Raw genomic sequence first — 22556 nt, forward strand, 5'->3', positions numbered from 1 at the left:
AATTAGAAATTACATTAAAGTATTCAAAGAGAATTTCAAAAACAATTAAAAAACAAGGTTAAGCCCAGGAACTGTAAAAATCATTTAAAATTGACAAATAATACGAAACAATACTTAGCAGAGTTTATGAAACATTATTTTGTCTATTGTTCAAGAATTAAGTTTCTATATCGACGAAATATCCTAGTCAAGTTTTAACTGTTTGCGACTTAAGTCCTTTTAGAATACGGATACAAGGTACTCAAAGACACCTGCGTTACCATTAATTGATGATTGTGTTATCTTCGACACTGCACTACTTTCGGGAGAACTCGAGAGGCGACTGCTACCACTTCAATGGCGCCACACTGATAAAACTAACAGTATTTTAAGAACCTCTTTTCTTGCCGATTATATACAAAGTTTAAAAAAATTATTATCAAAAAGAAAAAGATTTTTATTAATCAATAAATAAAGTTAAAACATCCTATCAATAAAACCGAACTTATCTTGTCCCGAAATAAAACACTTTGTTATTAAGTTGACAAGCAACCGTAAAAATGTTCCTTTAAAATGTAAAATAAACAGATCAATCATGTTAAAGCGATCCCACAGGGCTTGAACCCCGAAAAGATGCCTTCGTCTATTATACGCACAGATGTTACAAGACTGATTTATATCCTGTCCCCCTCACACATACGGCCCCCGAGCGAGATGGGATATACAATTTTTATCATTTTTAAAAAGGTATTATTGCTCTGAGTGATTGACATTCAGTCGCTGTCGGCTCCACGGGACATTTTCACGGGTACAAAGTATCATTTTATAATTTATTACGCTAATTATGAGAGGAAACAAAACGAGGGTCATTTAATATATGTATGTACAAAATCTAGTACACATCAATCAAGTTGGCGGAAATTCCGTTCTATAGCGAATTTACATAACAGTTATTCAAGGCGGAACATAAAGACATTTCTAAATTCTAACACGAATACTTAAACAGTCCTTTGTTTTTAACATTATATGCTTTCGTTTCACACATTTCTTTCACCTACAAATTTAAGGTTGTTTCTATTGAAACTACAAAACGAATTTTCACTACCGCACAAAATCTAGCAACTTTTTATTATATACCATCAAATTATTTGACCTAGCGCGTAGATATACTGCTATATTTACAAAAACACAATTCAATTCTCTAAACTAATTGAAAACCGTAGTACGACGTGAGAAGACTAACTATATCTAATCCTCGGACGCCCGTATATATTTACTATTTAATTGGAGATTTCACGAGATAACACTATGACCCCTAATTAAGGGTACCCTCAAACGCTATCTTGTTATATGTGGATTTAACCGTCGAATGTGACGGCTTAACTTAATTAAAATACTAACATATAATTTTGTCTTTTGTTTACTATGTAGGTTGACAGGTAGTAAATGGCGCCGAAAGAAATGTTATAGTACATATACCCGCAAAACTCATATTTTTCACACATTGATGCTCCACTACAGCTCCTTCATTTGACATATTAACGGTACATAATAACTTCTATATAACACTGAACACATAAGAATACCTTCCGTTTCAGCAAAGGACAGGTTGAGAAGATTTTGTTTAAGAATGTTAGTGAATCTATAAAGATTTGAATCGTTAGTGAAAATTTTGTTTTTAGGAAGTGGGTAAAGATAAAAGGCCAGCCTTGCGATTCTATAACTCACTTTTCGAACTCACACAGCGGTTTTCACAGCGGCGGTCGCGCTGAAATCAGTCGTAAAGCAGTCATTTTACGATTTGGCATTCTGATAAACAATAAACTACAACCTCCCCTCCTTTTCAGAATGCCAAATCATAAAATGACTGCTTGTGAGTTACAGCATCGCAAGGCTGTTAAGGAGAAAAAGCGCTGGTGATGTGGTCGGTTATCGGTATTTGTTTAGAAAAAAATCTCCATATTGCCATTCAGTATAGTTGTCTAACCGTTACAGTGCCACATACTTTTCTTGGCTGAAATTGGTATTACCGTCACCATTTTTTAACGTCAGACTCAGTCATTGTCAGTTAGTTGTAATTTCTTGGTGCGTACTATAAATAATTTTATTATCGATTTTATTCCTTGCATTATTAATTACAATGGCAACGTTTTAATTATCCAACTGTTCTGATTGATAGATATATGAAAAGATATTATATTAATAGTACAAGTAACATAAGCTATCATATCAGTCTTTCCTAACTTTTAAACCTAGAACTATATTTTTTAGATACTAGTATAGGTACATTGTTTTATTAAGACATTTCAATAAATTAATTAGTTAGCCGGCATGACCTCAAATTATTCCCCTTATAATGGTTAATATTTATTTACTGGCAATACTAATATGCCAAGAAAAGTATGTATGGCACTGTAAAAGTTTTGTTTCATTGTACAATTTTAAAGTTGAGTAGCTTCATAAATGAACAATATATGTATAAATCTAAAAGGTTTCATAAATGAACAATATATGTATAAATCTAAAATACATGCCATTATGTATACTTATGTAAAAGATCGACCTAAATCCGTTAGTAATATGGCAGTTGAAACTAATTACGTCGGATCACGGCAATCAGACGTTAACTATTAACTCCAATCAAGTAGCTAAGAGATTATCATCAAGTTAGAAGTTACCCAATGTTGCCATCTGTTACGTTGCCCAAACCCCTCATTTTCAGACTTTGTGGGGAAATTATGTTCTGATTTCAGGTCAATTATTACCCATCTGAAATGTAATTTATGACGTTGAAACTAATTCTATCTACATTGTTTTACTTATAAGGTTTCTAATGCCACCCTTATTTTTTTATATCTCAGATTAACGTTTTAATATTCCTAAATAAGTTTGGTTTATAAGTAAAACTGTTGTCAACTAGTAACTTTTTGGTAAGTTAGTATAAAACACGTGCAAATATAGAAAATAAATAAAGTTTATAGTCGAATCTAGATAAAATAGACTCCGTTTTAATATTTTATATTTAACAGAAATTATTCTATGATAAATAGAAATTGAGTCGCCTTTGCGCTTCAGAACTATTTATTTTGGCAAAATCATACAGTCATTTAAGTAAAAGTTTATAAGTTGTTTGTCTTTCAGTGACGATGGCAACCTTAGCCTCTAATGGAGGAAATTCAAGTCTACCGACTCGTGAATTTACAATCTACTTAACAAATACACAAGGAAACTCTGTCGAGTGCTATCAGTTACTAAGGGTGAGATCTATAGTCCGCACTTGGACTTTACTCTGACTTAACTATCGAGCTAAGACACAGTCGGTATTTATAGAGCAAACTGCGAATCCCTCCCTAGTGTTGGCTTAGCTTAATCTCAAGTCCACGAAATCGACGACTTACCAAAAACTTTGACTATAAGCCTAACAAAAATAATGGCCTAAAATTTGCTCTACCATCATATCTTTTACTGGACTTTTTATTTTTGTCGGTTTTTAATGAACGGTGTTGCCATTTGGTATCAGAGTTCCATAGACTTTGGGAAAAATAGAATTTGAATTCAAAGAAATTTTAAATGATCTTGATAAATACCTATGAAATGCATGAAATAAAATAATTACACATTATTATGGTATCTATTGTTGTTTATTTACATTATTTATATAAGTGTTCAACCCCATTTTTGAGAGATCTTATAAATAACTGGTGTGATATCGTATCTGTCATCTGGCAGCACTGGCATATGTTGACAACAAAATTCAAACTACATAATATAATAAGCAAACCAACTTCGTCTCTCGCTAATCGCTTCACATCCGTTGACCGTTATTTTCGATTACCTGAATCTTCTACCTTTTATTACCTGACGACCTTGCTTGCTCAACGGATTTTGTACCTGCTTAAACGACTGACCACGGCTATTCTCACTCGGACCGGACTCGCTCACAAAAAATGGATAAAAAAAAACAGAAGCCTTACTCGGAATATGAGAGGCAACTGCTTGTACAGTTGGTTCAGTCAAAGATTGGCATTCTAGAGAACAGGAAGACGGACGCCGTTTCCCAAAAAAAGAAACACGAGGCTTGGGAAGAATTAGCAATAGAATTTAATAACTCTAACGTGTCACATACTGTAAGTAATCCACCAACATACACTATCTATAAATATCAATATGCTGTACGATAATTACAAAGATAGATATATAACAAGAGTATAGTTAGGTACAAGGATAGAATGAGCCAAAGCCAAAGCAATGCTAATGTAACCTTGGTGGTAAATTTTGGTTTGATAAAATTTTCATGTTTGTCATATGAACTTTTATATTTCAGTACAATTTTTTTTCGATTTTAGGCTGATTCTAAACAATTAAAAAAGATGTGGCAAAATATGAAGGCAAAAGCTAGGGATGCCAAAACCCTTGAAGCCCAAAGGAAGAGGACAGGAGGAGGACCAGCACCGCCTGAAATGGGGCCAATGGACACTCAAGTGATTGCAGTCATGCCACAAATAATGCCATCAATAGATGTGCCAATAGACTGTGACACATTAACTACAGTAGAAGGTAAGATCATTTCCCATAGATATAATTCCTCATCATTTTCAACCAACTCACATCCACTGCTAAACATAGGCCTCTCCCAAAGTATGTGACAACACTCTGTTCTCACCCCTACCAGACTTCTGGACAGGTATATTAGTTGACCTGCATGTTATCTTATTCTAACCAATAAAAGACATACCTATATGATAACTTATTTGACTGTTTACTTTTATAGCTGGTACTGGTTATGACAACGACGGTGAAAGCTGGAGACCAAAGAGGGCAAGAGTGTCCAGTATAGAGGCCACACTTGAATCTGTAATTCAGCCGGGAACAAGCCAGGACTGGACTGATGAAGCTGGGTTAACGGAAACCAGTGTTGAGGTCACCACTAAAAGTGAACCCTCTCAGCTATCAGCTACACCATCAGCGATCAGAAAAAATAAAACTTCATTTGAGGATATTAAAAAAAAATTGCTGTGGCAAGAGTTAGACAACAACAAAAAAAAATTTGAGATAGAAGTGGAACACATGAAACTAAAAAATCAGTTAGAAATCGAATTTCTTCGACATAAATATAAATTAGAACTAGAAATTTTACAGTTTAAAAAAGAATCTGAAAATAAATGATTAAAATGAAACAATTTTTGTTTTAATTTTCTTTATTACCAAACCAACCTAGTTAAATTGTGCAATCACAGATTGCCGGAATGCTAGACCTGTAGTAGATCTTTCATTGTTTCTGTGTTGTTCGACTTCTGGTGTTTGATCAGTAAGATCACCATCGTCATAAACATCCCCTCTCTGTATACCTATATTATGTAATACAGCACAAGCTATAATTATGTTGCTGGTATTTGTCAATTTTGATCGTAGTCCTCTCTGCAAACATGGAAATTTCTTTTTCCACACTCCGAAAAACCTTTCAACAATATTCCTAGTTCTCAATTGAGAATAATTATAATTATTGTCAGCTCTTGTTTGTGGATTCAAAAGTGGTGTTAACATGAAGTTCAGTGCTGGATAGCCGCTGTCACCTACTAAAACTCCTTCTAGTTCACCATTTACCAGTCTTGCATACGCCTGGCTGTTTCTAAATATCCTGCTGTCGTGTGAACTTCCAGGCCACCTAGTCACTATATCAAATATTTCGAGATCAGGCCCTATTATAGCTTGCACATTTACAGAAAAATACCCTTTTCTATTCCTGTATGCTTCAGAGTGGGTGATACCTCTGGGTCTATTAATTTTAATGTGGGTACAGTCAATAGCTCCGATTATATTATTTAGGCCATGGTGCGTATTAGATTTTCCTAATTCTTCAAACTTCCTTTTGACTGTGGTCATATTTCTTGGAAAATTCACAAATCTAGGAAGTAATTTACTCAACTCTGCGGAAACTTTATTTACAATTAAGCACACTGAAGATTGGCTTATGCTGTTCAAATCACCACACACCATCTGTAATTTCAAGGAATAATTATTAGTTACATATATGTTATGCTTCTGAAAGTCAGAAGACAAATGTCTTCAACCAGTGTGTCCTGCCAATGATGATGCATGGTGAAGAAACATCACTGACACTGGTTAAGCGAGCAATGGGGAGAGCTATGCTTGGTATTTCTCTGAAGGATCAAATTAGAAATGAGGTGATCCGTCAGAAAACAAAGGATACCAATATAGCTGTCTGTAAGGTGAACTGGCAATAACAATTTGTCCGATAGTGACCTAGAACAAGCAAAAATAGCATGGGACGCATTCTGGCCCACTGGACTGACAATCTGAAAGTACTGTCTATATCAAATCGAAAAACAATACATATTTATGACCACAATATTACCTGAAAACATCCAGTTGCATAAAACCTTAATGCAATAAGTATTTGCAATTGCGGTAGAATTGGCAATCCTCTGTTATTAAAAGGTTGTAAGTTTGTAATTATCAGTGGCAGGATCACATTTAGTACCGTGTGTTTAAAAAAACGGTACCTTCTTTTAAATTCATTCTCACTGTACAGCTCGAAAGGATTTTGGTTGTATTCGTTCCGAACATATAGCTTAGGCATACGGGGATTCATATCGGCTGCAGTTCCTAACGTTTCAATGTTTTCTATTGAAGTTAGAACTCTCTCTATATTCTCCATTGTCACTTTCGATATTGAAAATTCGTATCAAAGCCAAAACACAAAACGTCACAGTCCTTCAGGAAAGCGTAGGTCTTAAGTAGGTATACGGGATCGGTACAGGTCCAAGTCACAAAGCCAGTCGTTGTTTTAATAAATATTTATATGCTCAAACAAACAGAAACAGAGAAGTGAAAAAGCGGTTGAAACTTTTGAATTGTTGATACAAGTTCTCTGTTGCTGTTGCCAAAACAATGCGATCCGTTCTACGTAACAAAATTATTGCCATCTTTAAATACATTTTCTAAAGGTTACTCGTAAATTTCTAGTTATTGCAATAATAAAATAAATAAATACATAAATAACAATAAATTGAAGATATATGTGTACCGTTTTAGATGTTTAAATATTTGTTATTGTTTACTTTTTTAAAGGATAATAAACAAAGTATTGCATGAAATGAAACATCAATTTGTATTTTGACATTTGCTGTCTTAGCTTGGGCTTAGCTTAATCTAACCGTTAAAATGTCTATAAATACGAAATCATAGTTTAACCTTAGTGTACACTAAGCAAAGTTTTTCGTAAGGTAAGTCTGAGCAAAGTCCAAGTGCGGACTATAGATCTCACCCTAAGTTAATTGCGGAACTAACTCTAAACACCCGAGACAACTCACGTCTCCATTCAGATGTAAGCCGTCCTAACTGTTTCAAAGTTTAATTAATTTTAAAATAATTCTGGTCTAGAAATGTCCTGGCAGCTATTCTAATATAAATCTGAAAAGTTTGTTTGGTTCAACGCGCTTATCTTAGGTTTAAATTGAAAGATTAGTTTTGTGAGGAAAACATCACACGAAGCTGTAGGTAATTTCACAGGATTATCATTATTTAATATATATACATATCTATTTTAAAGAGATAATTAGAATTGGGAATTATATGCACAGTATTACATTTCTCCTTAAAGTAGCGACATTAATATTGCTAAATGTACTCTTTAAAAAATATTATTTCTGTAAATAATAAGTTACGTACTACTTCCCATAAAATTACAAAATAATGATGATTACTCTAAGATCGTGAGTTATGTGAGCACACAAATCACTGATCTGAATTTCACCAAGATTTCTCCGTGAGCCCATAAACTGTTGCTTTCCAAACGTCTCTGTCAAGCCTAGGAACTGGTAAAGTTCTTCTTGAGATGTGCCTAATTTACTCTACGTGAAATCTAAGTCAGAATAATATATAAGAAACCTATACGCAAGTTATAATTACGGAATTGTTCATTTTAACTACTTAAAATTAATGTTTCATTATCATATTGTTCAAGCCAAGTACCAATCGGGTAGCACAATGCAAATTTGCCCTAAAATATTCGTTTGCAAGCGGTATCGCTAGACAAGTGCGGCGTAGCGCCGTTACAAAGGCTGTCGTGTCCACTCCACAAGACTATGTGGTCACGAACGTAATCCTTATTTATGGTAAGATGCCTTGCCTCCTTCACTCCAACTATTTGTCACACCGGCTGGCAACTGTATCAATCACGCGCACTCAATACGCCACACTCATACATTATACCACACACGGTCTAACCACTCACTCCCCTATTTATAACAATAAAGCGATGTATTGACTGCAAATGCGGACAATAATAATTGAGTCACAAACTGACCAACAAAAGTGATTCTAAATCACCCCCGACAGGGCAACACGGAAAGCCGTGATGCCGCGGGCGGTCGTTACGATTCGCTCTAAATTACGCACAAGTTACGGGACCATCTCTCATTATTATGACTCTATTTTGGCAAGTCATAACAGGGCGGGTGCGAGGGAAACCGCTGACCATTATGCCGTACTCCGGCTGCACATTTTTTCACCGGATCGCTGACCACAGCCCCCATGGTGTCACGAGATAAAATCGTAAATTATAACCCAATTCCATAGCTGTTAAATCTTGACAGATGAAAAGGCTTAGCTGTACGTGAGTGTCGTATCGTTAACAATTTAAATAAAATAGGGGCACTTCTCTCGAAGGACATTAAATAATGATTAACGTGATTTGGCTTTATTCAAAATATGTTATAATGTAGAAATTTGAGCCCTGGACCATAATGATATTAAATTTTAACGACCAAATGTTTATGAATGTTGTTGAAGAAGACAACGAGAGTTTACGGGATAGTTTCGTTATTCTTTATAGAACCAAAATTATCTATTGGTTGATCATACATATGGACTTTATTTATATTTCAGTTTTTAATATATCTATCTATCTAATTTAAGTTTTTTTCTTTCTCATCAAAATTTTAAAAAAGTGCAAAATAAGGAGTCCTTTTTATATCAATAGTAGTTTCGTTCATGAATTTTTTGTTTCGGAACTCCTGCGACTTTAGTAACTCATTTGGTTACGCAATTGTTTATCTTTGCGATTTTTTACATATGTCTCGTATACGATGTATGTATATGAATTTCATATTCAAAATGAATAACATAGTTGATTAACAATTTATTATTAAATTCTACAATACTAATAATAATAAAATAATATACATTGAAATAAATTACTAAACTTAACATAAACTAAAATATATCATTAAAAGGAGTCCCTTTAGGCAAGGTTCCGAAGATACTGGCAGCGTTCCCCCTTTGAATTGCTAGACTAATTCTTTGTCCGAGGTAGTTGCCAGATAATTCATTTGTTGATAATTTTTGTTCAAAATTGTCAACAAATGACGTCTCCATGATATGCCTGAATAAAAAATAGATTTATCAAGAAGATAATAGTAAGATATTAAAACAAAAAAATCACTTCAATTTACCACGATCATTAAAACCATGACACGATCCATTATAATCAAATATATCATTTACGATCTATGACAAATTTGACAATCGTAATCTTTGTTCTGCTCATTCGGAGTAATAAAATAACTCATGTCCAATTTATGTTAATACAATAAATAGTAACATAAATAATTCTGAGTGGATCAAGACAATTTGGATTTATGAGCCCTCGACCTTAAAGTAGCCAAGTATTCATCGAACTCTATCAAGTAATGTTTCTAGTAAATTTATTCTTTAATTTTCTTACAAAATCTTTTAGCTTGAACATAAAAAACCTCTTCCACAGAAATCGCAATATAAAATGATATGATAATGGAATTAATGGAACTTAAAGGCCCGCAACGCACTCGCGAGCCCTCTGGCATTGAGAGTGTCCATGTCCATATCAATTAACATCAGGTGAGCCTCCTGCCCAATTTTCCATCTGTTCTATAAAAACTTCATGCTTTTTGATTGGACATATCGGGTCACGCCAGTAAGGTAAAAACAAATTTGTATTCTTTAATCACTCTTTCTTTAGAATATCAACATTGGTGATCGGCTTTCTATGCTTGATACATGTTTGATAAGACATGCCGGTTTTGTCTATGACCATGCAACACCTTTACTGTTCAGTGTTAATGACTGCAAATAAAAATTCATTGGTTTAACCGTAATTTGACCTGCTACCGTCCAGCAAGTACAAGGTCGACACTGCACGAAGAATATTGATACCCTTAGTAGAATTAAAAAACTAATACAAATTTAAAACAATAGTTTATAAATATATCAACCATTACAAAATTAATCAACAACAATATTCGAACTATGAATAACCCGGGGCTCACAAATTAAAAAAAAACAATAATAGCGATAGTTAGCTCGTAAAGCATTTAAAGAATTTCCAAACAATTTACATAGCTCGAAGCGTAATTTGTGGAAAGGAAAGTGTTCGCGTGAACTTCTTACCGCAAACAATAATGATAGCAAATAATTGTATTAAAGTACAGTTATTTAAAGAGAAGAGCGACAAACCGACAGATGCTTGCGGCCATCTTGTGGCTAAAATATCGCATGCAGTGTTTTGTGGTTACGATGTCGTCTGTTAAAATCATATACCTATTTGAAAAGAAATTTGTGTCTCAAGAGGGTCCCATAATTATAGTCTTGTTTGTCAAAGACGTTCTATATTCATATCTGTCTACTAAATTATCGTGGTACTTATTCTTATCTTAGTCAGAGACATTCACAATAGATTTTTATGTAAAAAGATATTACATAGTTTAGAATACAACTTTTTAGGTGCTTAAGCACACGTAAAAGGTTTTAAGTTACAGGAACTAATAATAATAACACTTTATTTACATCACCATATCACAAAACAGAAGTAAAATCAAATTAAATCAACGAAGAGAAATGTTGTAAATGGGCGATCTTACTGCTAAAACCAGTTTCTTCCAGGCAATCCAAACATAAAATATTACATAATCAACATATATGTACGAATATAGGAGGATGTTCACTGGCTTCAATGTTCGTATATAATTACAGCTCCAGCTCTTACATATAAAAATACATTAAACATTATGTACTTGAAATGTAAAATCAATGGACGCAGACTGTCATATTTTAATATATATAATAATGTATCAACGATAGTATATTGTATACATATAATGTAACTCTGAACGCCTAGATTTTATTAATCAACTTGGGGATGAAGCTCTCAGTGGCATTTTTCCTCACTTCGCATTATTTCCAGGGAAATGATGAGAAATTAATCCGGAGCAAGCCGCAGGTGCGCTCCGGACCATCTTACGATGTATTTGTAATCTATGCGTGATAATTTTTACACAAGAGTTTAAAATAAAAAATATGGTTACTAACTTTATGGCTTAAAAAATAATGGATAATAAATTTAAATTACTTACAACGACCTTACTTTAGTTACACCAAATATATAGTTTTAATTGAGTGATTTTGTAATTTAAAACTATTTAGCAGGGGAAAACACAGTAGTTCATCATTTATGCATTCTATTAATTGCTACTAATCTCATTGATCGTCTGTATAGGCAAATTGATTCGTTTAGTTTAATTTAATTCACTATAGGACCATGCTTTAATAGAATTCCATTACACAGTAAGTTCGAACTCGAGACCTTATCACTGAGGTTCGCTCGCTTAACCGCTAAGAATAATTGAAACACGTTAAAATTATTTATGGGAATAAAGTTAGGACATTCTTATTTCCTTAAAAGAAAAACAGTAACAACTATTTCCTTCATTCCTTCATAGTGATATTAAAAGGTTTGTTATAAGCGGTTTCAGCTGTGAAAGCCGGCAGAAAGGAGGCAGGTTTGAAGGAGAACCGAGTTGCGGCATGTCGTAATCCCGACATATCTCAGAACATTGTTCAGCGCGACACAGCGGGACTTAGCGAAAGCCGCACCGCAGATGCTTATCTCAATAACAGTTTTATTTATTTTTGCTGATCCGCTCCCGGCGGATTCGTCTAAATGGAAGAGGCGTGCTTAAGCAGTAAGCACAGTAGTGGGAAACCATTTGTGGTCTATATATAGTTATAATAGTTTACATACACTTTAGATGTTATTTCGTCAAACCATAAGTGGAATAGATACAAATAACAGATAACGATCATTGTGATGATAGGGTAAGGTTTAGCGTCGAGAATTAGACCTAAGTATCACTCCTGTATGTCTAAAATGTACTATATACCTATATAATATATATATATATATTATATATTAAAACATACCCAGACAGTTCGGGTGCAAACTTTTAGCTCTCGTAGCCTTTTGGTGTGTGTATCATATAGGAGTAACAAATTTCAATTTATAGAGCAAATTCATATCTTATATATATTTCATTCTCTCTTGTACTATACTTTTTAATATCTATTTTATAAGGGCAAGTATGTATTAAATTGACATTTTTACGATTAACTGAATTGTCAATCAATAAGGGCAATTTATCATCAACAACTTTGATGTTCCGTTTTACTTTTGAACAAGATGTTTTTTCTAGAATTCTGTAAATTTGCAGCACTATTGTTTTTATCTAGAATTAAAGTTGACCACTTAAATGACACTCAAAAATATGGCGACTTAATTATGGTGTTACTTTTACGTGTTTAAATTTTAAAATTTCGTTAATTTTGTATTTTTTACAGTAAAATACCGCATTAACCTGTATTTGCCTATTAGTCGAAGTCAGTGGTAAATAAGGCGATATTTCCAAGTGGCCACAAGCTACCGGCATCTAATTAGGCCATTTGCAGTAATTGCCGGCTCCAGATTGGTTTTTTCGCGTCAACGATGTCCCACGAGAACTCGGAGACATTTGCTCTAATGAACACGTCTACTTTTGCTGCAACTTAAATAAAATGCTTGTTTCAATTAACGTATTATTTCTATATGATACGTTTTCATACGGATTTAATGCATTTGATAACATTGTTTAAAGTATATGTTGCTAGGGCAAAGTCCGTAGACGGCTGGAATAATCCGAGTATTTTTTATTTATGTATACCTTGAACTCTTAGGAAAGTGATAGTGATAGTGAAAGTGATCTTAGGAAATAATGAAAAATTTTGTTTGATTTAGTACTTACCTAGGTTTTTATTCCGAAGAAGAGTTCCATATGTTGGTATGCAGCTACTAAAAAGGCTAAATAAAATCATATTAAAACAAGACCTTTGCGGGGGCAGCCAGTTTAAAAAATAATTAAAATATAAATTGATAAATTACCTGAAATAAGGACACGAAATAACCTATATTTTGGCTTTAAATTATGTTAACAAACTTATTTATTCTTTATATAGTCTACTTGCCTAATATCTGTAAAATATAGTAATGAAAAAATTTTAAATACTTTTTATTACTCATAGGTTAGTTACAAAAACATACAATGCATTATAAAATAATTGCGCCCATAATTTATACACTCGAAGTACTAGGTTCAATAAACGGCGGATGCTGCTTAGACTTCTCTCTCTTCCGAATTTCGTCTTTCAGAAGGACGAGGTTTTCGTAATGGTCGGTGGATACATCCAGCAACTGTACGCAGGCTTTGACCGCAGCCGCCTGCTTCACACGCTCTTCATCCATGGTGGTATCTGTTTCTCTTGTCACCGTCATCACTGCATTCACCATTTCTTGAAGTCTGTAAATACATAGTCAGAATATATAGATATGCAGTTACGTTGTTAAGCAGATACTTAACCTAAGTTAGCATTTTGATTTCTCAGTATAATTATATAAATAAGTATGTAATATTCTTGACTTTTCGCGCACTCATTGCGTACATGTTTCATTTCAATTTAATTTAAAAACAATCAATCTTTTATAACATTTTCCTATTATACAAATAAAAAGATTAATTCCCCAGTCTATTTACTAGTGATCATTTTGTGGCTTCTAACCAGACATAAGTTTCGTCGAGAATTGAACTGAACTTAGATCTGCAATTCATTAATTTGTAAAATTTAATGAATTGCATTATAACGTTTTAAAACCCACTAGCTCCCCCCACTAGTGCCCCGCGGTTTCGTCGTAATCGGTGATAGTATGTTGTTATATATCTAGCCTATAGCCTTCATCTTCCTTCATCATCTCATAAGAGACTCTCTGCCAAAATAGATTCCCAAGATCTGGTTGAACCTACATGTCATATTTTCTCGAAGCTTTAGCTATTTTAAAGACCTTACGTACTTTCGCTTCCGAATTTCGAGAAAAAATAAGAATAGCACTAATTGCACCACAATTAATGCAATATTCAGTTGCCTTGGAGTGAGATACTGAGCTATGATGTGGAATCGTGACACTCTGAACTTTGGTATGGCATTCCACACTGAGAAATCTGGGATTAGTAAAGTTAACGGAAGGCAAAATACACCTAATCCAATGCCAATTGAGATTGTATCATAGTCACTTCTATCTGAATTCATCACTTTCTATAAGTTTAGAATTACTTTAAAATTTTGATATAAGCCATACACAATTTGAAAATGACAGGACATTAAGCATAGACATTACAGAATGACAGAATTTTTTTGACAATACAAAAAGGATGTTCTTACTTAAAACATTAACATAATAATAAATCATATTTGTTATTTACTCTTTAATTTGTGTCTCATCATATTTTATAAAATTCGCAATGCTAAATCATAATAATAATGAGCAGTGTTGGCCTAGTGGCTTCAGCGTGCGACTCTCATACCTGAGGTCGTAGGTTCGATCCCCGGCTGTGCACCAATGTACTTTCTTTCTATGTGCGCATTTAACATTTGCTCGAACGGTGAAGGAAAACATCGTGAGGAAACCGACATGTCTTAGACCCAAAAAGTCGACGACGTGTGTCAGGCACTGGAGGCTGATCACCTACTTGCCTATTAGATTTAAAAATGATCATGAAACAGATTCAGAAATCTGAGGCCAAGACCTAAAGACGTTGTAGCGCCACTGATTTATTTATTTTTAAATCATAATAAAGAATTTCCTAATTTTGTCTAAATATAGATACGTAACATCGATTTCTGCAACTTTCAACAAAAATAGTGTTTATACGTCATACCTTCCTTTTTAAGGTCTTATTAGATTCAAAGTCGAGACTTAGTGCGACTTATGAATGTTATATGTCAAAAACGTATTGGATTTGTTTCCCCGCTTTTCATACAATTAGAATTACTCATAGAACATAGAGAAATACATTATTGACTAGCCGGTATTTGAATGCGTGAAGCATTGAATTTTTTTTAATTCTTCTGAATAGTGACTACTCAAGTTTTAGTTTCACTCACTCCCATTCATTTTTCGCACGTCTCTATGATGTTACGTGAACATTGAACACGGATTACACACATATTTATATCTGTGCTTTCGTGCTGTGCATTTGGACAATTAACTTAAATAACCCTTGACCAATGGACCTGGAAAATAAAGGATGTAAGAAATTTCATCTAAGCCTACTTATAACCGAGAATATCATACAATATTTGAGGGCTACCACCCATGAATGTCCGTCACACGTGACGCAAGTGACCGTTCGGCATATCAATTTCAACTAGATACCTACACAATAAAATTGGATGGTCTCAGTAGAGCTTAAACGATTCGCCGTTTTGTCTCGGGCCCAGCTGCGTAATGACCGTAGCGGGAAAAAATTGTCAGCAAGAAAACGCTAGGGTAGCCGGGTTTATGTTGCAGCTGGCGACGTGCTCCTAACTGCCTCTGCTTACCTCGCAAAACCCGCGCCAATTTTATTTATCGAAAATATAAACCGATTTGCGGAGGCCCCTCGTAAATCTAGACGGCAGATTTATAGTTGTTACCGGCCGCGTTTAAGCAAACTTTGAGAACTTGTTTGTCTACGCTTTTTATTCGCTGACTTGGCTGTTCGGTGTGTGGCATTAAAATCAAATACACCTTACAATGCTTTAGTATACTCAAGTATATAATATGTTGCTTTATTATTATCTAATAAATATGTATACATATTATATAGTATATTTCAATTGTGTTCAATATAATATATATTATATATTATACTAGCGGACGCGACAGACGTGATGCTGCATGATATTTCAAGCGATTAGGATATAAAACTAAGTATGAAAGTACCGACTGCAGCGCCACCTGCCGGGCTGATTTGTGAATCTAAACCATCCAGGGCTCCACCCAAAACGCATACAAACAAAATCATTCAAATCAGTCTAGCCGTTTAAGAGGAATTCAGTGACATACACACATACAGTAGAATTATATATTTATGTAAGCTATCCTATCTTTTAAGTTAGATCAGACTGCACACGGTGTGCAAATTTGATTGAAATCGGTTAAGTAGTTAGGAGTCCATAGCGGACATAACGACGTGACACGTAATTTATATATTTTAAGATATGTATACGAAATGAAACAAAAATTATTTATCCTATACAAGTCGCAACAACATTATATTATAAAAGCATAATAACAATAGTTATAACAGATTAAAGAAATTCTGATACAACTTATATATTTACTAATTTAAACGCCGTATACAAATTGCTAAGCAATTCAGACAATAACCATTATACGAACCTTTATGAAGGGAAAAATTGCCCGGAGAATCCCTTAACAATTTACTAAATGAGAAAATAACATCTATTTTTACGATATTCAATATGTTCGTGATATCGTGGTATTAAGTTCTTTGATAAGTTCTATTATAAGTACATTACGAGTATTTTTATGGATGAAAATATGTCATGAAAATTTACAATATTTTTGTGGATCGTAAAGCCAGATCGTTATGATTTATTTCTTTACACTATTTCTATCCCTTCGACGCTTTATTATACGCCTTTTTCTTGAACGGATAGTCATAGACCACGGATTTCCCCTTGGTATGGTACCTCGATCGCTTCATCAAATTTCATGACATTCACCATGCATGCTCGTCGGTTATGGCCGATATTTTGAGTTTTGACCTATTCCTTCTCTAGAACGACCAGGTACGACAGGTCCAATAGACAACGCTTTACCCTACATACCCGACATAGGTACATATTGCCATAAAGTATAGTTGTCTAAGGATTAAAAGTTTTGGAGTAGTAGAGTAAGGTTTCATATAGGATATCTAAAGAGTAGCGCGTTGAGCACACTCAAATTTCAGCATACCGAGACGCAGTAAGATGATATCGACTGGCACAATCCGTATACACTATCTTGATTATATGTAAATAAGAGTTTTCTAAGGAGTTTGAATACATTTATAAGTCAGTGTTCTCTAGAACAGAGGTAGTTTATTTGAGGGCCCCAACAAAATAATCATTAATCCTAGGCATTTTGTTGTTTTAGTAGGTTCTATGAAAGGACAGTTGCAGTTGGTACGAAGGTTCAAACAGAAGTGTAATTTAATATAAAAGGTCGAATGACGTCTAAATAATAATCCAGTAGCGCGACAACCCTGGGTCTTAACCTGTTTCTTTGATTAATCGAATTATATATTAAATCAATAACATTAATTGAATTACCTATATGAGCCATCAGCCTTCTGTGCACGTATAAAACTATATATACCTACTTATTTCTATATCTATAATTATTGTATCTTACTGATAGTTTCATAGATATTAATAGGGAATTCATTGAACTAAAACAACATGGCCCGAATATGTATATTTTATTTCATAATATTATGTATATGAGCTACAAATGTATAAAACGTTAACTAAAGTTAACTATGATTTAGCATTGTGAATTTCATAAAATATTGCTTTTTGTTTAATAAGGTGAATTCATCTGACCGTTACTTAAAGGTAAATATAGACCATTCATGCCTTCTTGCTTAAAACAGAGGTTTTGAACCTCTACTTTATAGCTTAATTTATTAAAATTAAACACTTTTAAGCGTTTCCAGCATATTATACCCATTTTTTAATTTTTCGTCTACATATTTTGACAGTCGACAAGCATTATTTAATATATCATAGTGAGAAATAATAATATAAAATAATAAAATAGCACATAGCTACCGTAACCTAATAAATAATATCAACAATATATCATTACAAAATCCACGAGATAGATAAATGAAGAGGAAAAGACTTTATAGATTTTTTCTCCTTTGTTCCTCCTTTGTTTTTCAATGTCGGTAAAAAATCAACCATCACATACGTAATTATCTTATAATATTCAGATCAATTATGTAAGAATGTTAATAGTTACTAATTATTAAACTTTTGACTTTTGAGTTTAAGTTAAGAAAAACATTCCGAAACCTACTTTACCGTCTATAATCGCGAATATGATAAAAGAAATCACGTTTATATCCCTAAATATGTAACAGTAACTTTTAAATTGAAATTATAATATTAACGTTAATATTGAATACATTTTAAAACAATATCTTCTTTATTAATTGAAAAACTCGACACAATTACGTTTAGTTTTGTATCTGTTCTTATCATAGATTCGTGAGTAGTCATAAACAATGCAAATTACCGCGAAATGAGAGTTAATTAGAAATATCACAATTTTAGGCACTAACTTAGTGATTACAAAGGTAAAGCATTATTTTGGTTTAAATTTTTTAAGTTAGTATTATATAACGCTTATTTTGTAACTAGTCATTCTTATATACATACATATTTATGCTTACAACTAACTTCACAAACTTTGATGTCAATTATATACAATTTTATATTATCGAATTGATTTTATATAATGATAAATTATAACACTTATAAACTATAATAAATAGCGATAAGATTTTTCTTTTAAAATTGCAAAATATATTAAAACAATAAATAATTTATACAGATTATAAACTTTAAAAAAAAAATTGAATAGTCATAAACAACAAACATGTATTAAAATTAACCAAATATTTTTGTCCTAGATGATTTAATAGTTATTGCCAGATCAAGTATTTATATAATCACTTACAAATTACTTTTGAAATAATGTTATACTGATGTACTTAAATTGTCAATAGCTTCCATTAGACTTGGTACGGAGTCCACTTTCATTCCTTGTTTTCGGAGACTGTTTAACTCCTCCACTAGCTTTGATTTATCACGACCCAATGTCTCCCTAAAATAAATTTTATTCTGAGTTTGCAGGCCACACAAAAAAACACAAGCACAGAAATGTATCTGCATACATGACCCATATTTAGAAAGAAATCTCAATGTAATTATCCCCAAAATTAAGATAAAATATCTAATTTGGTATCAAACAATGTAGTCAAATCAATTAGATTAGTTTATTTTTAATAAGTCATTTTATATTGAAAAAAAAAATTTACAATCTCTTATTATCTGTAGGTTTATTTCACAAATACAATTCTGAAAGTACAATGCATGCCTCCTTTATAACATAATTATATTTATAAAATTCTTATTAGATTTAAATAACAATTCATTTATAAGTTAATAATGATAAATTATTCATAAAAAAGAGTCATCAAACTTGGTTGCAAGATAATTCCATATTGAAATCATCACTAACAACAGTTGCTTGATTTAGAATGTTCAACCTTAGGTCCATATAAATTGAATGTTTATGTTTTCTTACTATGTATAGTCTATTGAAAATATCAAACAAAATATTCACCTTCATTTGCTTTTACAAACATCTGTACTACTATAGTATAGAAGCCAGTACATACCATATAGATATACAAGTGTGAAGCAATGGAATATACATGAGGAGTAGGTCAGAGTCACTAACAGCTTCATATCTTCTCAGGGCAAGCTGTGCCCATCGTTCACCTGGTCCAGCCAAAGCACCACCGCTGCAGCCAGCACATGCCACTATACGGCATAGTGCGCTTAGAACTACTCGTGATCTGTCTGTGTATACCTGGAATGAGAAACTTTATTTAAAAAACCAGTAAATATGTCTATAAAAGGTATTGATCTAATTTTTATCTAATAAAAATTAACCAATACCTTAATTGAATGAAAAAATGTTGTAAAACTTTTACCTTACTTAATAACTTAAAGCCTGTTTCCAATACTGAGAAAGCTTGGTCATATTTCTCTTCGCCAATAAGACGTCTTGCTTCATTTAATTCCACATCTTGAAAGAAAGCTATGGCAGCCACCGAGTCCCTCAGCTGCGACTCACTTGCAACTAAATTTAAGAGTACCTCAAAGCCAGCACATCGTGATGATATTAAACTAGGATCAAAATTTCCAAAACAAATCTGTAATAACACAAAGGTTTATGTTATCAGTGAAAAGTCTTTTGTTCAAAACAAATTAAATAATCAGATTTTTATCAAACTCTTTTCTCAAATTTAATCCAATTTATTGTAAATAAAGTCCAGTTAATTAAATTACAGTTTAAAATCAATCTCTTTTTAAGGTATTATACATAATTTAAGAATCAATTTCTAAAATTATTTATAATACTCAAGGTAAACGAATATGTTTGGACAAGTATAATTATGGATTACCAACCTTACGCGGAAAGGAAATATTATTTAGCAATGCTGGTCGCTCTTTCTTAAGACCATTATAAAGGTCTAGAAAGTGGGTGTATCTTCTTTCAACATTGGCAGGCTCTGAGTCGATTATTCTTGACTGTCTAGCTTGCACCATATAGGCAACAAATTTATTTTCCTTATCCACACCTTCTACAGTACGTGAGGATACAATTTCGAATTTTAAGTTGAACATGATTATTTTTATGAGAACAAAGCACGGAAATGTTTTATAACACAATGAGCTTTGTTACTTCGAATGAATCACGTCCTATACATAGTTTAGAGAGTAAAATGTTCGTAACAGTTTTACACTTAGTTTAAACTAAAACTGAATTAAGTTAATTTATTTCTTAATAATAAAATAAAATAATACTTAATTGAAAGATCAAAGAATCACAGATTTGAGATTAGTGTTTACAGTTTACACCAGTCATAATAATGTTTCCAAAGCGTAGAATGTAGTCTGTAGATAATGCAAACTCTTCTAACATCCTATACGATTTAATCTATAATAAAAATATATTTACTAAAATTTCACAATTTACAAATATATATGTATCAGAGAGTTAATTGAATCTCTAGACAGTTAATTAAAGATATTCAATCAACTCGCTAGCATTTTGATTTAAATAAAGCAGCGTCAAAAACGTTTATCTATCTGTCTGAACGAAAGCCAGCGTGTTGATTAATATTAATAATCTAAAACAAGATGGCGATCACGACAACAGCTGATTACTTTTAAAGTCTTTCTTTTGGCAAACGTTTGTTGTGACAGTAGTTTTTTGTTTCAAATTGTGGTCTGTGGTGAAATTGTAAACATGTTGTTTACAATTCCATAGCATAAATTCCGAAACTGACCGACTCATTGAGCACATCCAAATGAATACAGATTACCTGCTCGAAAAGGTCCCGCCAGCTGAAATCGTGATACTTGGCAGCTTTACCGACCATGATCATGCCGACTGACTTGGCTCTGATACCATCGATCTTGCGGGTAGGTCTTTTCATGACTTTGCCTTGGCATATGATCTGACACAAATGGTTTCTGCAATTACGCGAATACCAGATGTGGATGGTCACACCATCTTTGTTGGACCTTCTGTTGACTTCACATCCAAACTACCAAGTCTCCGTCGACCCTCCTCTAGGTTCTTCGGATCATTGTGTAGTCCGGAGTACTGTGCCCACTACGCGCCCTCCACGGCTCCGCTTTGAGGGCTGTCGTCTGCAGATTGGGACGGGATGCTTACTTTATGTCCTACACTTGGGGGTTTATATGCTTTTCGATAGAAGCTCCAGATTCCGTCGCTGTCGTCGAAGTGGTTCTACAGGGAACTCTTTATTCCATTTTCTGCGGTGCCGATCAGTAGCAGATCACAGTCCTGGTTTAAGCGTTCTTGCAAGGCGGCCTCGCGTCGAAAGCGAGAATGTTTTAAAGCATGGCCTGGGCAGAAGCGGACACCTCGTGATGCCAATACTAGCGAACATAAAAAGCATATAACTCTGCCTCCAAAATATGAAAAATACGAAATCGCTAAGGCAAAGTTAGAGCACATTGCCAAGGTTGGCGAGAGACTGACCCACCTTTCTAAGGGGACTCAAGTCTTTGGTCTCTCGCCAAAGCTGTCTAATGGAATTTTGAGAATGACTCACACACACCGCGAAGGAGAAGTCCGGGCTGTCTCTTCGCGTCCAACTCGACTTTGTCTGACCGAGGGAGATCACCACCGACTTTTTCGCGGTGTGAATCTTCGATGCCAGAAATCGTATTCTGGCAACGTGCTGCAAAACTATAATGATTATGGAACTGAAATTTTGTAAACACCAAGATATTCCTATCAAAATTTGATGGAAACGTTTAAAAAACATGGCGATTAAAAAGAGTGGCGGAAAGTTTATTGCCAGTTCTTCTCTTCCGTTCTACGCCCTTGATTTGAGAACTGGCACTAAATGTAAAATTAGAAGCATTAATATGTATTTATTTACTGACAAGTCATAAGTGTACAATGTGTTACCCATATGATTAAATGAATTTGATTTGATTTGATTTGATAAAAATGTTACCAAAAAAATAACACACATATATACATATATACACAA

At 33.6% G+C, this 22556-nt stretch overlaps 4 protein-coding genes across 5 annotated transcripts; 1 reads left to right on the forward strand and 3 right to left on the reverse strand.

Moving 5' to 3' along the window:
- The first annotated feature begins 3229 nt into the window (after positions 1 to 3229).
- On the forward strand, positions 3230 to 5159 carry LOC125056606 (myb/SANT-like DNA-binding domain-containing protein 3). Of its 2 annotated transcripts, none has more exons than XR_007118080.1 (3): positions 3230 to 4106; positions 4304 to 4536; positions 4751 to 5159. XR_007118080.1 is itself a non-coding variant. In XM_047659792.1 (3 exons), the coding sequence occupies exons 1-3, from the start codon at positions 3927 to 3929 to the stop codon at positions 5143 to 5145; spliced, it is 786 nt and encodes a 261-aa protein (XP_047515748.1). In that variant the 5' UTR covers positions 3230 to 3926; the 3' UTR covers positions 5146 to 5159. The 2 variants fall into 2 exon arrangements, 1 of the variants encoding a protein (XP_047515748.1); XM_047659792.1 differs by having other exon boundaries at positions 4326 to 4536.
- Positions 5160 to 7024, reverse strand: LOC125056605 (putative nuclease HARBI1). The gene is made up of 2 exons (XM_047659790.1): positions 6356 to 7024; positions 5160 to 5976 (listed from the first exon to the last, which is right to left on the reverse strand). The coding sequence occupies exons 1-2, from the start codon at positions 6656 to 6658 to the stop codon at positions 5194 to 5196; spliced, it is 1086 nt and encodes a 361-aa protein (XP_047515746.1). The 5' UTR covers positions 6659 to 7024; the 3' UTR covers positions 5160 to 5193.
- Positions 7025 to 13337: 6313 nt separating this feature from the next.
- On the reverse strand, positions 13338 to 14502 carry LOC125056755. The gene is made up of 2 exons (XM_047660033.1): positions 14192 to 14502; positions 13338 to 13643 (listed from the first exon to the last, which is right to left on the reverse strand). Exons 1-2 carry the CDS (start codon positions 14425 to 14427, stop codon positions 13418 to 13420), a joined length of 462 nt encoding a protein of 153 aa, XP_047515989.1. The 5' UTR covers positions 14428 to 14502; the 3' UTR covers positions 13338 to 13417.
- Positions 14503 to 17628: 3126 nt separating this feature from the next.
- On the reverse strand, positions 17629 to 20842 carry LOC125056747 (sorting nexin-20). The gene is made up of 4 exons (XM_047660024.1): positions 20431 to 20842; positions 19953 to 20174; positions 19635 to 19828; positions 17629 to 19057 (listed from the first exon to the last, which is right to left on the reverse strand). Exons 1-4 carry the CDS (start codon positions 20647 to 20649, stop codon positions 18931 to 18933), a joined length of 762 nt encoding a protein of 253 aa, XP_047515980.1. The 5' UTR covers positions 20650 to 20842; the 3' UTR covers positions 17629 to 18930.
- Positions 20843 to 22556: the final 1714 nt, after the last annotated feature.

The sequence above is a fragment of the Pieris napi genome, chromosome 15, assembly GCF_905475465.1.
Source record: "Pieris napi chromosome 15, ilPieNapi1.2, whole genome shotgun sequence".
Lineage (NCBI taxonomy): Eukaryota > Metazoa > Arthropoda > Insecta > Lepidoptera > Pieridae > Pieris > Pieris napi.